The sequence below is a fragment of the Chlorocebus sabaeus genome, chromosome 1 (genome assembly GCF_047675955.1).
Source record: "Chlorocebus sabaeus isolate Y175 chromosome 1, mChlSab1.0.hap1, whole genome shotgun sequence".
NCBI classification, from domain to species: Eukaryota; Metazoa; Chordata; class Mammalia; order Primates; family Cercopithecidae; genus Chlorocebus; species Chlorocebus sabaeus.
In genome coordinates, this window is record NC_132904.1 from 29,946,326 (window position 1) to 29,962,260 (window position 15,935).

The 15,935-nt window shown below is 40.1% G+C and overlaps 1 protein-coding gene across 2 annotated transcripts in view; it reads left to right on the top strand.

The window, feature by feature from the left end:
• The window catches only part of APIP (APAF1 interacting protein), a 34,551-nt gene that overhangs the window by 9,473 nt on the left and 9,143 nt on the right, over positions 1-15,935 (top strand). For both annotated transcript variants that reach the window (XM_008002190.3, XM_008002200.3), the window contains exon 2: positions 12,405-12,505. In XM_008002190.3, coding sequence (XP_008000381.1) covers positions 12,405-12,505 — 101 coding nt within the window. The remainder of the gene's footprint in view (positions 1-12,404; positions 12,506-15,935) is intronic.

A 15,935-nucleotide genomic window follows, 5' to 3' on the forward strand; every position in this document is an offset into this window, starting at 1 on the left:
AATGATTTGAGTCATAGTATTGAGTATGCAAGGTCCAAATATTAATACAAGACATATAAGTAAGAGGGGGCTTCATAAAGGAGCTAACCAATTCCATAAAGAAGACTAGAATTCATTAAAGAGGAATTGTAGGCACCCGGGGCTGAAGCCTGCATGTTCTTGTAGCCTGTTAATGATTTTGATTTGATCTTTAAGTACCTGTAGATTTTCCTCTGCTTTACTAGAGGTGTTAATCCAGAAGCAGCATGTTTTATTATAAGTGCACAGGTACCTCCTACTTCAGCTGTAAGGACGTCTAAGCCCTGTCTATTCTGTGCTACTACTGAGGTGAAACAGTCTATAGATTGCTGTTGTGCCTCTATGGCACCTACAGTTACCTTCTACCCTTGTTGCATCGTAATAGAAATATTAAGTACTGATCTTTCAAGGAGAGGGATGCCCGTAATCCAGACTAGACCTCTAGCTACAGAATTTCCCATTCATGGTTTTTCTAAGATGGGATTGTCCTGTGCGTGCCCTCCCCAGTCTGCTCTTTCAGTTAAATCTCCCTATGAGGGCATAGAAATGATTGATCTCTTTGTCCAGCATATTCAATGTAGTGTAGTCTCTAGAAAAGAGCCTAAGTTAAGGATGACCCCAGATGATGCTGCCATCTTGGTAGAATTTAAAAATAATAAGTCAGGAACTAGTGCTACTATAGTATAAGTTTCCTTCCAATGCCTTGGGAGGATTAAATGTATCCAGGAGCCACAAAAAACAAACAAACAAAAAAAAGCACTGTTCCTTGAAGGGACGGTTCTAAATTGTGGCTTGTGAGAGACACCAGCAGATTTTTCTTGTATCTTAGAAGTTTCCCTTCTTTACATATAATAGGGGCATCCTTGGGATGAGGATATCCATAGTTATGATATTTACGATGCCATTTGGAATTTGACATGCCAAGTGAGAAGCGTCCACCTGACAAATGGAGTTTCGAAAAATTAAAGACATAATATGCCCTGGCCAATATCACAGATGATCCTGTGGCAGGGGCTGTCAGTCCAGATGCCTCCAGTTCGCCCACATTTCTGTAAGCTGTTACTATTAGCAAACATCATACAAGGGCCTGGAATTCCATGAGGGGGCATATTCTGAAAGGCCCATGTTTACATTATAGTCAAAGTGGTTACTTAGAGCATGCCACTCCCATCGGGACTTCCAACCAGAATGAGAGGCTAGATTCTGAAAGCCCCCCAACTAGGGCTTCTGATCCTTTTAGATCACCCTTCTTGCACTCTCCTCCCTAAATATTTGAACCATCAGCAATTACAAGTGTGATGTTACAATATCTGAGATCTCCCGAGCATGATCCTTCCTCGCTGCTTTTAAAGCAGAGGGAGGCATTTGCTATTACTGGGCTTTGTCCCAACTGAGGATGTGAAGCTTATCTTTGGGCAGAGTGTTCTCCGGCACTGGGAGCAGAGTGTTGCCCCTATGCCATGTCCAATTTATGCCTGGTAGGTCTGTAAGGGTAAAGGTGAAGCCAATAAAGGGAATCCTAAGACGGTGAATTGCGGGTCATTGTACGTTTCTTTAGCGTCACTGAACTGAGCAAACCACTTAGGACAGACCCAGTCATTAGTCTTGATGTACAAGTGGACCATGGCAGGTATTGCAGGAGCTAAAGGGTGTGATGTATAACCAAGTCTGATAAAAAGTCGTAACAGACTGAGTGAAAGTAAAATGCTCGTATTTACTTCCTTTTCGTAACTGTTATTCCTGCTATGAGGATAATAATTAAGCAGAATGCTACAGTAATTGAGATTCTCTGTCTGATATTCCACCCTGAGGGTGCTACAGCATATAGTCCTACTGCAAATAGTAGAGTGAGTAAAACAATCCTGCAGGGGTGGCATAGTAAATAATTTCCATCAAAAAGAAGTTATAATAATTGGCAGCGAATCTCAAAAGGAGAGGAGGAAATGACAAGAAGTATTTGGTGAGGTAGGGGTGACACTAAGATAAGTAATTTTCATTCAGTTACTTATCTTTTGTGATTTTCAGCTTAAGATCTCCTATTTCTTTTTTTTTTTTATAGTTTCTTTTTTTTTTTTTTTATTATACTTTAAGTTCTAGGGTACATGTGCATAGCATGCAGGTCTGTTACATATGTATACTTGTGCCATATTGGTGTGCTGCACCCATCAACTTCTCAGCACCCATCAATTCATCATTTACATCAGGTATAACTCCCAATGCAATCCCTCCCCCCTCCCCCCTCCCCATGATAGGCCTCTGTGTGTGATGTTCCCCTTCCCGAATCCAAGTGATCTCATTGTTCAGTTCCCACCTATGAGTGAGAACATGCGGTGCTTGGTTTTCTGTTCTTGTGATAGTTTGCTAAGAATGATGGTTTCTAGCTGCATCCATGTCCCTACAAAGGACACAAACTCATCCTTTTTTTATGGCTGCATAGTATTCCATGGTGTATATGTGCCACATTTTCTTAATCCAGTCTGTCACTGATGGACATTTGGGTTGATTCCAAGTCTTTGCTATTGTGAATAGTGCCACAATAAACATACGTGTGCATGTGTCTTTATAGCAGCATGATTTATAATCCTTTGGGTATATACCCAGTAATGGGATGGCTGGGTCATATGGTACATCTAGTTCTAGATCCTTGAGGAATCGCCATACTGTTTTCCATAATGGTTGAACTAGTTTACAATCCCACCAACAGTGTAAAAGTGTTCCTATTTCTCCACATCCTCTCCAGCACCTGTTGTTTCCTGACTTTTGAATGATCGCCATTCTAACTGGTGTGAGATGGTATCACATTGTGGTTTTGATTTGCATTTCTCTGATGGCCAGTGATGATAAGCATTTTTTCATGTGTCTATTGGCTGTATGAATGTCTTCTTTTGAGAAATGTCTGTTCATATCCTTGGCCCACTTTTTGATGGGGCTGTTTTTTTCTTGTAAATTTGTTTGAGTTCTTTGTAGGTTCTGGATATTAGCCCTTTGTCAGATGAGTAGATTGTAAAACTTTTCTCCCATTCTGTAGGTTGCCTGTTCACTCTGATGGTAGTTTCTTTTGCCGTGCAGAAGCTCTTTAGTTTAATGAGATCCCATTTGTCAATTTTGGCTTTTGCTGCCGTTGCTTTTGGTGTTTTAGACATGAAGTCTTTGCCCATGCCTATGTCCTGAATGGTACTACCTAGGTTTTCCTCTAGGGTTTTTATGGTATTAGGTCTAACATTTAAGTCTCTAATCCATCTTGAATTAATTTTCATATAAGGAGTAAGGGAAGGATCCAGTTTCAGCTTTCTACTTATGGCTAGCCAATTTTCCCAGCACCATTTATTAAATAGGGAATCCTTTCCCCATTTCTTGTTTCTCTCAGGTTTGTCAAAGATCAGATGGCTGTGGATGTGTGGTATTATTTCTGAGGACTCTATTCTGTTCCATTGGTCTATATCTCTGTTTTGGTACCAGTACCATGCTGTTTTGGTTACTGTAGCCTTGTAGTATAGTTTGAAGTCAGGTAGCGTGATGCCTCCAGCTTTGCTCTTTTGACTTAGGATTGACTTGGAGATGCGGGCTCTTTTTTGGTTCCATATGAACTTTAAAGCAGTTTTTTCCAATTCTGTGAAGAAACTCATTGGTAGCTTGATGGGGATGGCATTGAATCTATAAATAATCTTGGGCAGTATGGCCATTTTCACGATATTGATTCTCCCTATCCATGAGCATGGTATGTTCTTCCATTTGTTTGTGTCCTCTTTTATTTCACTGAGCAGTGGTTCGTAGTTCTCCTTGAAGAGGTCCTTTACATCCCTTGTAAGTTGGATTCCTAGGTATTTTATTCTCTTTGAAGCAATTGTGAATGGAAGTTCATTCATGATTTGGCTCTCTGTTTGTCTGTTACTGGTGTATAAGAATGCTTGTGATTTTTGCACATTAATTTTGTATCCTGAGACTTTGCTGAAGTTGCTTATCAGCTTAAGGAGATTTTGGGCTGAGACAATGGGGTTTTCTAAATATACAATCATGTTATCTGCAAAGAGAGACAATTTGACTTCTTCTTTTCCTAACTGAATACCCTTGATTTCTTTCTCTTGCCTGATTGCCTTAGCCAGAACTTCCAACACTATGTTGAATAGGAGTGGTGAGAGAGGGCATCCCTGTCTTGTGCCAGTTTTCAAAGGGAATTTTTCCAGTTTTTGCCCATTCAGTATGATATTGGCTGTGGGTTTGTCATAAATAGCTCTTATGATTTTGAGGTACGTTCCATCAATACCGAATTTATTGAGCGTTTTTAGCATGAAGGGCTGTTGAATTTTGTCAAAAGCCTTTTCTGCATCTATTGAGATAATCATGTGGTTCTTGTCTTTGGTCCTGTTTATATGCTGGATTATGTTTATTGATTTGTGAATGTTGAACCAGCCTTGCATCCCAGGGATGAAGCCCACTTGATCATGGTGGATAAGCTTTTTGATGTGTTGCTGAATCCGGTTTGCCAGTATTTTATTGAGGATTTTTGCATCGATGTTCATCAGGGATATTGTCTAAAATTCTCTTTTTTTGTTGTGTCTCTGCCAGGCTTTGGTATCAGGATGATGTTGGCCTCATAAAATGAGTTAGGGAGGATTCCCTCTTTTTCTATTAATTGGAATAGTTTCAGAAGGAATGGTACCAGCTCCTCCTTGTACCTCTGGTAGAATTCAGCTGTGAATCCATCTGGTCCTGGACTTTTTTTGGTTGGTAGGCTATTAATTATTGCCTCAATTTCAGAGCCTGCTATTGGTCTATTCAGGGATTCAACTTCTTCATGGTTTAGTCTTGGAAGAGTGTAAGTGTCCAGGAAATTATCCATTTCTTCTAGATTTTCCAGTTTATTTGCGTAGAGGTGTTTATAGTATTCTCTGATGGTAGTTTGTATTTCTGTGGGGTCGGTGGTGATATCCCCTTTATCATTTTTTATTGCGTCGATTTGATTCTTCTCTCTTTTCTTCTTTATTAGTCTCGCTAGCGGTCTGTCAATTTTGTTGATCTTTTCAAAAAACCAACTTCTGGATTCATTGATTTTTTGGAGGGTTTTTTGTGTCTCTATCTCCTTCAGTTCTGCTCTGATCTTAGTTATTTCTTGCCTTCTGCCAGCTTTTGAATGTGTTTGCTCTTGCTTCTCTAGTTCTTTTAATTGCGATGTTAGAGTGTCAATTTTAGATCTTTCCTGCTTTCTCTTGTGGGCATTTAGTGCTATAAATTTCCCTCTACACACTGCTTTAAATGTGTCCCAGAGATTCTGGTATGTTGTATCGTTGTTCTCATTGGTTTCAAAGAACATCTTTATTTCTGCCTTCATTTCGTTATGTACCCAGTAGTCATTCAGGAGCAGGTTGTTCAGTTTCCATGTAGTTGAGCAGTTTTGATTGAGTTTCTTAGTTCTGAGTTCTAGTTTGATTGCACTGTGGTCTAAGAGACAGTTTGTTATAATTTCTGTTCTTGTACATTTGCTGAGGAGTGCTTTACTTCCAATTATGTGATCAATTTTGGAATAAGTGCGATGTGGTGCTGAGAAGAATGTATATTCTGTTGATTTGGGGTGGAGAGTTCTATAGATGTCTATTAGGTCTGCTTGCTGCAGAGATGAGTTCAATTCCTGGATATCCTTGTTAACTTTCTGTCTCGTTGATCTGTCTAATGTTGACAGTGGAGTGTTGAAGTCTCCCATTATTATTGTATGGGAGTCTAGGTCTCTTTGTAAGTCTCTAAGGACTTGCTTTATGAATCTGGGTACTCCTGTATTGGGTGCATATATATTTAGGATAGTTAGCTCTTCCTGTTGAATTGATCCCTTTACCGTTATGTAATGGCCTTGTCTCTTTTGATCTTTGATGGTTTAAAGTCTGTTTTATCAGAAACTAGTATTGCAACCCCTGCTTTTTTTTGTTCTCCATTTGCTTGGTAAATCTTCCTCCATCCCTTTATTTTGAGCCTATGTATGTCTCTGCATGTGAGATGGGTCTCCTGAATACAGCAGACTGATGGGTCTTGACTCTTTATCCAGTTTGCCAGTCTGTGTCTTTTAATTGGACCATTTAGTCCATTTACATTTAAGGTTAATATTGTTATGTGTGAACTTGATCCTGCCATTATGATATTAACTGGTTATTTTGCTCATTAGTTGATGCAGTTTCTTCCTAGCCTCGATGGTCTTTACATTTTGGCATGTTTTTGCAATGGCTGGTACCGGTTGTTCCTTTCCATGTTTAGTGCTTCCTTCAGGGTCTCTTGTAAGGCAGGCCTAGTGGTGATGAAATCTCTAAGCATTTGCTTATCTGTAAAGGATTTTATTTCTCCTTCACTTATGGAACTTAGTTTGGCTGGATATGAAATTCTGGGTTTAAAATTCTTTTCTTTAAGAATGTTGAATATTGGCCCCCACTCTCTTCTGGCTTGTAGAGTTTCTGCCGAGAGATCTGCTGTTAGTCTGATGGGCTTCCCTTTGTGGGTAACCCGACCTTTCTCTCTGGCTGCCCTTAAGATTTTTTCCTTCATTTCAACTTTGGTGAATCTGGCAATTATGTGTCTTGGAGTTGCTCTTCTCGAGGAGTATCTTTGTGACGTTCTCTGTATTTCCTGGATTTGAATGTTGGCCTGCCCTACTAGGTTGGGGAAATTCTCCTGGATGATATCCTGAAGAGTGTTTTCCAACTTGGTTCCATTTTCCCCCTCACTTTCAGGCACCCCAATCAGACGTAGAGTTGGTCTTTTTACATAATCCCATACTTCTTGCAGGCTTTGTTCATTTCTTTTTCTTCTTTTTTCTTTTGGTTTCTCTTCTCGCTTCATTTCATTAATTTGATCCTCAATCGCTGATACTCTTTCTTCCAGTTGATCGAGTCGGTTACTGAAGCTTGTGCATTTGTCACGTATTTCTCGTGTCATGGTTTTCATCTCTTTCATTTCGTTTATGACCTTCTCTGCATTAATTACTCTAGCCATCAATTCTTCCACTTTTTTTTTCAAGATTTTTAGTTTCTTTGCGCTGGGTACGTAATTCCTCCTTTAGCTCTGAGAAGTTTGATGGACTGAAGCCTTCTTCTCTCATCTCGTCAAAGTCATTCTCTGTCCAGCTTTGATCTGTTGCTGGCGATGAGCTGTGCTCCTTTGCCGGGGGAGATGCGCTCTTATTTTTTGAATTTCCATCTTTTCTGCCCTGCTTTTTCCCCATCTTTGTGGTTTTACCTGCCTCTGGTCTTTGATGCTGGTGACGTACTGATGGGGTTTTGGTGTAGGTGTCCTTCCTGTTTGATAGTTTTCCTTCTAACAGTCAGGACCCTCAGCTGTAGGTCTGTTGGAGATTGCTTGAGGTCCACTCCAGACCCTGTTTGCCTGGGTATCAGCAGCAGAGGCTGCAGAAGATAGAATATTGCTGAACAGCGTGTGTACCTATCTGACTCTTGCTTTGGAAGCTTCCTCTCAGGGGTGTACTCCACCCTGTGAGGTGTGGGGTGTCAGACTGCCCCTAGTGGGGGATGTCTCCCAGTTAGGCTACTCAGGGGTCAGGGACCCACTTGAGCAGGCAGTCTGTCCCTTCTCAGATCTCAACCTCTGTGTTGGGAGATCCACTGCTCTCTTCAAAGCTGTCAGAGTCGTTTGCCTCTGCAGAGGTTTCTGCTGCTTTTATTTATCTGTGCCCTGTCCCCAGAGGTGGAGTCTACAGAGACAGGCAGGTTTCCTTGAGCTGCTGTGAGCTCCACCCAGTTCCAGCTTCCCAGAGGCTTTGTTTACCTACTTAAGCCTCAGCAATGGCGGGCGCCCCTCCCCCAGCCTCGCTGCTGCCTTGCGGTTAGATCACAGACTGCTGTGCTAGCAATGAGGGAGGCTCCATGGGCGTGGGACCCTCCCAGCCAGGTGTGGGATATGATCTCCTGGTGTGCCTGTTTGCTTAAAGCACAGTATTGGGGTGGGAGTTACCCGATTTTCCAGGTGTTGTGTGTCTCAGTTCCCCTGGCTAGGAAAAGGGATTCCCTTCCCCCTTGCGCTTCCCAGTGAGGCGATGCCTCGCCCTGCTTCAGCTCTCGCTGGTCGGGCTGCAGCAGCTGACCAGCACCGATTGTGCGGCACTCCCTAGTGAGATGAACCCAGTACCTCAGTTGAAAATGCAGAAATCACCGGTCTTCTGTGTCGCTCGCGCTGGGAGTTGGAGACTGGAGCTGTTCCTATTCGGCCATCTTGCTCCGCCCCCCCAAGATCGCCTATTTCTTTACATTGATATTCAAGGCGTTCCTCTGGGTTGTCAGGGGTTGCTCCCTCAGGTCTCCAGGCTTTCACACGAATATAATATATCCAGGAGTGGATTCCTGTAACTTTTATTGCCTAGGGGCTTGAAAGAGGAACAGTGTAAGGTTCTTCCCAGCTTGGGCTTAGGGAGGGAGAGAGAGTGCCTCATGAAGAGGATTTCTATTTCCACTAGGTGGCACTGTTGGTTTAGAAATACTATGTGCTCCTGGCTGGGGCGGGTGGATCACGAGGTCAGGAGATCGAGACCATCCTGGCTAACAGGGTGAAACCCCGTCTCCACTAAAAATACAAACAGTTAGCAGGGCACGGTGGCGGGTGCCTGTAGTCCCAGCTACTTGCGAGGCTGAGGCAAGAGAATGGTGTGAACCTGGGAGGCTGAGCTTGCAGTGAGCCAAATCGTGCCACTGCACTCCAGCCTGGGCGATAGAGTGAGACTCCGCCTCAAAAAAAAAAAAAAGGAAAGAAAAGAAATACTATGTGCTCGCCAGAGAAGCGGTAGAGAGACCTGGAAATGCCCTGCACTCTCCAGACCAAGGGCAGAGAGAGAGAGAGATGCTCACTCTGGGTGGGGGTAGGGAGGAGGGGGAGGAAAGGAACCCTCTTTTCCTAGAAGATTGCAACAGCGTTCCTGAGCTAAACTCCTGGTTACTAAATTCCCGCACATTCTACACAGAGAGAAAGAGACTGTGGATAGAAAAAGAAGGAAAGTTTTGTGACAGGATAGCTGGGGATTCTCTGCCAAAACCCGAAATGGGCTGTTGGAGGCTGGGTCCAATCCAGAGGCCTTTGAATAACGCCAGGGTGTGTCCTGGCCAGAAATTTGCAGTTGCCTCAGAACTTTTCCCAGCCTCACCCGATGGTAAGGTTTCCCCATGAAAGGAAACTGATTCGAAACACGACCAACATTCCCAATGACTCGTGGGTATTGGGGGGTTCTCCGTGTTCTCACCTGGAAGGTTAACATTTCAGGCTTTAGAATGGCAGTCATGATAAGCGTATTTTTATCTAGCTGAAGGATGTCTGTTGATTGATTTGATTTGATTTTAAAATAGAGGCCAAGAGCCCCTCAGAATGATAGAACAGATTTTAGGTTTGCTGCTATAGTCACCACTCCGATGAATGTTGTACCTCAGATTCCTGGCCAGTGCACCAAAATGATACGACTCCAATGACTGAGGGAACACCAGGGCCCTTTGTCTCGCACCAATTTAGATAAATGACACGGACACCCGTGGAGTGGTTTTAAGGAATGGAGAGTTTAATAGGCAAGAAAGAAGCTCCCCTGTACAGAGAGGAGGGTGGCTTCAAGCGGAGAGAGAAAACCCCACGTGCAGCGGAAAACACTGGGTTATATTAGGAGGCTGGAGGAGGTGGTGTCTGATTTCCATAGGGCCCAGGGGATTGGTTTGACCAGATATGTCATTCATGTAGCCCACGCAAAAACTAGCCTTTTAATATTCAAATACAGGCCACCATGATGTTCTGCACACGTGAAGATATCTGGGGTGACTATGGTGCTTGGCACACATGGTGACAAGAAGAAGGTAGGAATCACCATATTGGATGGACCCAGTTTCTAATGGCTTGCATTTGCATATCAAAGCTTGCCAGCCTGACCCTTTAAGCCACTCTTCTGCTAGAAAAGAAATATTTTTGGAGCTACATTATTAAAAGAAAAAAAAAAAACCTTACCAAGCTGCATTATTAAAAGAAAACAAAACCTTACCAACCTCACCCTTTCTGTCTAAAGTAATTTCTTAATAATTCCTATAATCTGCTATTTTAATTCAAGAATTTTCAGCTCTTCAAAATGAGAAGGAAACTGACATTGACGGTGTCAGATATTGTGCTGATTGCGTTATGTCCCTTGTAGCTCATTTTAATCCTCACAGCATTTTCATTGTAGGGATAAGTAAACTGACACCCAAAGTCATGTAAGCAATAAATCCAGTAATGTGGATTTGACTTTTAAGTCAGCTAACTCCAAGTCTAAGTTGAATCAGAACTTTTAGCATTTTCTAGGTTCTCATGTTACTAATTTTATATTTTGAAGGTTACTCCATCAGTTATCATTTGTAATACTTAAAATGAGTAAGTAGAACATTAGCACTGAATCTGGGGAAAAACACCACAATTTCAAGTATTCAGCTAAGTAGCTGAGAATTCAGCCTGTTAAATAATGATCCCTTTTTGAACCCAGAGATGTTTTTCCCGCTTTACCCAGTGACAGGACCTGTAAAGGCATGCTTCCTTGTTGTGATTTTCTCCACAGTGAATCTTATTTTGTTCACTGTTACCTTGAAGGTGGACCTCATTGGGGTCTCCAGTTTATGTGGGGATTTTTCATTAGGTTCTCTCTAATTGATCAGGGCCTGGGTTTTATCTCATGCTTCTAGTGGCTTACATGGCTATCAGAATTGAAGCTCCAGGTCACCAGAGTTTTGCAATACCTTCAGGAACATTCTGGCTTTGGAGCTCACTTCTCTCCCAGGTAGTCTCATTCTCATTTGTTGTTGTTGTTGCATTGTTATACTTTTAGGTTCTGGGATCCATGTGTAGAACGTGCAGGTTTGTTACATAGGTATACCTGTGCCATGGTGGTTTGCTGCACCCCTCAACCCATCATCTACATTAGGTATTTCTCCTAATGCTATCCCTCCTCTAGCCCCCCACCTCCTGACTGGCCCCATTGTGTGATGTTCCCTTCCTTGTGTCCATGTGTTCTCATTGTTCAACTCCCACTTATGAGTGATAACATGTGGTGTTTGGTTTTCTGTTCCTGTGTTAGTTTGCTGAGAATGATGGTTTGCACCTTCACAAAGGACGTGAACTCATCCTTTTTTATGGCTGCATAGTATTCCATGGTGTATATGTACCATATTTTCTTTATCCAGTCTAACATTGATGGGCATTTGGGTTGATTCCAAGTCTTTGCTACTGTGAATAGTGCTGCAGTAAACATACGTGTGTGTCTTTATAGTAGAATCCCAGTAATGGGATTGCTGGGTCAAATGGTATTTCTGGTTCTAGATCCTTGAGGAGTCGCCACACTGTCTTCCACAATGGTTGAACTAATTTACACTCCCACCAACGGTGTAAAAGCGTTCCTATTTCTCCACATCCTTTCTAGCATCTATCGTTTCCTGACTTTTTAATGATCGCCGTTCTAACTAGTGTGAGAGTCTCATTCTCATTTTTTATGGTCCCTGTGAAACCTTACTTTCTTGCCAGCTCAACAACTTGTTTTGAAATATTTTTAAAAATAATTTATTCAGCATTTGTACTTATTTTCAAGATAAGGATTGTATATCATACTGCCCAAAATGGAATTCATTGTATTTCTTCTTTATTTATTTTGTTTGTTTTCATTAATTTAAACCACAAAAAAGCAGGAGAAAATGGTGTGGATTTTTTTTTCTAAAGAAGTAATCATTGGACTTACAAAAATAAGGCTTGGTATTTGTCTGTATACATACACGTACACACACTCATAAACACATATCTTTGTAAAATGGGTTAAGCAAGTGTTAACTGAGATTGTTTCTTAGTGTTTTTTGTAATTTGCTTCACTTTATTTTCTATAATGAGTATATATTGCTTTTGCAATAAGAGAAACTAAAATCATTATGGGAAAAAGGACTTTTTTGGAATAAAAATGCAATTGAACCAACACACAGAGTATGTGTTGAATGTGTAACTATCATAATATCTCATATATATATATCATCAAGCCTTAGTTAAATAAGGTGCTTTGTGTAAATAAATGTTCTGGACAGACTGTTCCTTCAGCATGAGATTCTGTTTTCTTTCAGCCATTTTAGTTGACGCTTTGTAATGTGTCCTGGGCATTTCCCCACCTTGTTTTTGCAGCCTGTTCCTTAGTGTTGGACTATATGGCCTTATACTGAATAATCCCAGGTTGCCAAATGTAGTAGATCCACTTTCTAAACATTAAAAACAAAATATGTCTGTAATAGTTTTTTCCCTCACTGTACTCTTTCTATAGTATGTTTTCTTAAACTTTCTTAAATTAGCTTCTTATTAGAAACACCAGCTGGAATAGTTACTTGATAAAATGATGTCTGTTTTAAAAATCATTGCCTTCTTTTTAGGACAAGGAGCATCCAAGATACCTGATCCCAGAACTTTGCAAACAGTTTTACCATTTGGGCTGGGTCACTGGGACTGGAGGAGGAATTAGCTTGAAGCATGGGTAAGTTTCTGGCAGCCTTTTTTACTAGGAACTCTCCCTTTGAGTAGACCACAGCGAGTCTAATGTGTTATATCCAAAGAACAACTGATGATCAGTTTTATGTGATACCGTAGGTCTTTAGTTTCTAAATGGAGAAGTGGACGTTTGTATAACTGAATGGAAGCAATGTACAAAAGCTGCAGATATATCAAATACCTAAAGATTGAAGAACCACAATTTCAGATCACAATAATTTAGTCCTCAGTTTTTGAGTACCAGAGTTAAATAACATGCTACCAAGTATGTCCATATACCTGAAATTCCAGCGGATCCTCTCTAGGTAGATAGGATTTGTTTCAAAGGTTCAGGTACTTTGTTTTTTGAAACAGAGTCTCGCTCTGTCACTCAGGCTGGAGTGGAGTGGTGCAATCATGGCTCACTGCGGCCTTGACTTCCCAGGCTTAAACAATCCTCCCACCTCATCCTCCTGGGTAGCTGGGACTACAGGCATGCACCACCACGCCTGGCTAATTTTTTCTTTTTTTTTTTTTTTTGTAGAGACTGGGTCTCACTGTGTTGCATGGGCTGGTCTTGAACTCCTAGGCTCAAGCAACCCACCTGCCTCGGCCTCCCAGATACATATTTTAAAGTCACTTAAATACAGATGACTAATCATTAAAAATCCTAATAATTTTTTTATTGAATAAAAAGAAAGGCAGTATGCTTCCTAAGCACCTGTATCATTAATGAATATAGTACCTGCTAATCTGTATTCTTCAGAGGACAAAACAAGATGTACTGGACTTAAATTGAAGCAGGAAGGATAAATAGTATTCAATCGCTCATTGTATTTATTTAGTGTCATTTATTCAAGAAGATAAAGAAATAAAGTAAGTATTAGTAAGTGTTAGTAAGAAGTAACTTGCTATCAATGAAATTAAGATTATAGAATCTCATTCAAGGATTTCCAACATAGGATTAATCTTTTCTTCCTCCTGAAATGTGTTAGGAATAGTATTGTCTGGAGGCTGTGTGTTAAATTGAGTGATGTTGATTTAGTACTTCATTCTAATTCACTTTCTTTAACAAAATTGTATTATTAAAATATTTATGTGCTGATAAGTATATATAGTCATGCCCCCAAGGAGGCTGCATTGCATATTAACGAATGGAATGTTAAATATAATCAGAACATTTTGAACAAAAGGGAGTCTATGGTATACCACAAGATGATGCCATTATAATTTTATCTGCTTTAAATTACTGAGTTAACTCATGAAATTTTCATTGAACGGTGGGAAATGACAAGAGGTGCCTCTGTTAGCAACTAGCACACTTAGGGATATAAGTCATTTTGAACAAAAGGGAGTCTATGGCATACCACAAGATGATGCCATTGTAATTTTATCTGCTTTAAATTACTGAGTTAACTCATGAAATTTTCATTCTGGCACAGTTAAGGATATAAGTATGCTCTCAGTCTAGTAAGATTATGTTCCACATGGTAGATCAATAAATCCATCTGTGCCTCCTCTCTTACCATCAGCCTAGCTGCTGATGTGTAAATACAGCATTGCTCGAGCTTTCACATTAGTTTGCCAAAACTTTCAAGATGGCCTATTCACAGCAAACCCTATGATAACAACATTTATTCTTGTTTCATGTATCCATTTAGAAGTTGAGTCCCAGTAATACAGTTTCCCAACTGTGTTATTTATAATAAATCACATTCTAAATGCTGCCTTTAGTTAACTGCTTTTTATCTGCATGTTCAGAAATAGTTTGTGTATGTATAAAATAAAGCTTTCTATCAAATGAGCTAAAATAACCATTTCTAACTGGCTCTTTTAAAAAAACCAGCCAAGTTAGAAATAGGTGAATGCAGGACTCAAGACGAAACTTTTCTTACCAAAAAGACATAAAGAACTATGTTCTTTCTCGTAGAATTTTACTAATCCATGCACTACCATTGTATGTGGCCACCATAAACCACTCATTGGCACATCTTTTAAAATTAAATGGGTTTTTATAGCACTACAATCAGCTTATAAGAAATTTTCATCATATATGTGAAATGCTTTATCCTTAGTTCTTAATGGGTGTGGAGATCATGGATGGAAAGAGCCACAGTCATATGGCATTGTATTTGGAATCTTATTAAATTTGTGCTTTACGTAGTAAAATGAATATTTTATAGTAAAATGTTGTTTTTTTCCCCTAATATTTAAATGACTTAATAAGTCACTAGCGTTATCAGAAATACTATTCTCATGTTGTTAGTGAAAGTTTGGCTCTTTGATGCTTAGGGCAGATAAATTTGGAATAAAGTGCAAACCCAATAAATTATGATTCCAGAATAATATAGACAATAAGCTCTTTGGGAACATAAAATGATTTACTGATTCCAAGGTTTGACTCAGCCATTCCAGCTTATGCCACAAGTGTGTGGTACCAAAAATTAAGTCACAAGAAGGAAATAAAGGACCGAAAAAATAATAGTAATCAAGGCAATTCCAGGATACTCAATAGCCACTGGGTTTAGGTTAGATCCCTATCATTCAAATTTATAATTTCCTATTTTCACAGAGTAATATTGACAGGTGTCAGAGAGACTGATCCTGTTGCATGTGATTAGGACTACAATTAATAAAGTCATATTGTAGACAAAATAATTGAAGCACTGTAAGATTTAAATTATTTTTTAAATGACCAGAAAGCAAATAAAAATAGAAGCAACTGAACATAGATGTTTTTTGACCTCTTGGGGGTTGGCCCTTGCTTACCACAGTGAAAATGCAGGAGTACAGAGAAGTATATTCCAAAATTTAGTAACTTGAAATTCAAAATGCTTTCCGTGTGTAGCTTAAAGCACCAAGTAGATATTTCACTTTAGTATATGGCGTGTTTGTATTCTAAAAAACACTGTCATTTTTATATTTTTATCCAGATATCTCATTCTTTGTAGGTGTAAATATATTTTTCTAAAACATATTTGGCTAATGTTTTAATTACCCAAAGTTCATCAAAGTCTATAAATTAATTTCAGTTTTACAAAGACATTTACAGGACTCAGCATACCAAGTCACTGAATAAACAGAATACTCTACTTTATAGATTAGTTTTACTTACCAGCAGACCGTTTTGTACTTTATTTGAGTCTATTCCCAGGACTGCATAAATTCCTACCCACATAAGAAGACCCACAAGTCCACTTATCTATGCAGGTGAGTGGACCACGTACCATACATGAGTCTAGAGCTTCGTCCATGTTACACAAGGACACCAGATTTGGATCACTGGTATTCACAAAGAGCCCTTGTTAATAGTGTGATCCCAACCCATTCTCACTGGTTCCAGAGGAATGTCCCTTTATGTTATCCTTATGTCGCAGAACTCGGAAACAATAACCACTTCATGAAAGCGAATGCTTGCATGCAGCTTGCAGTGCATT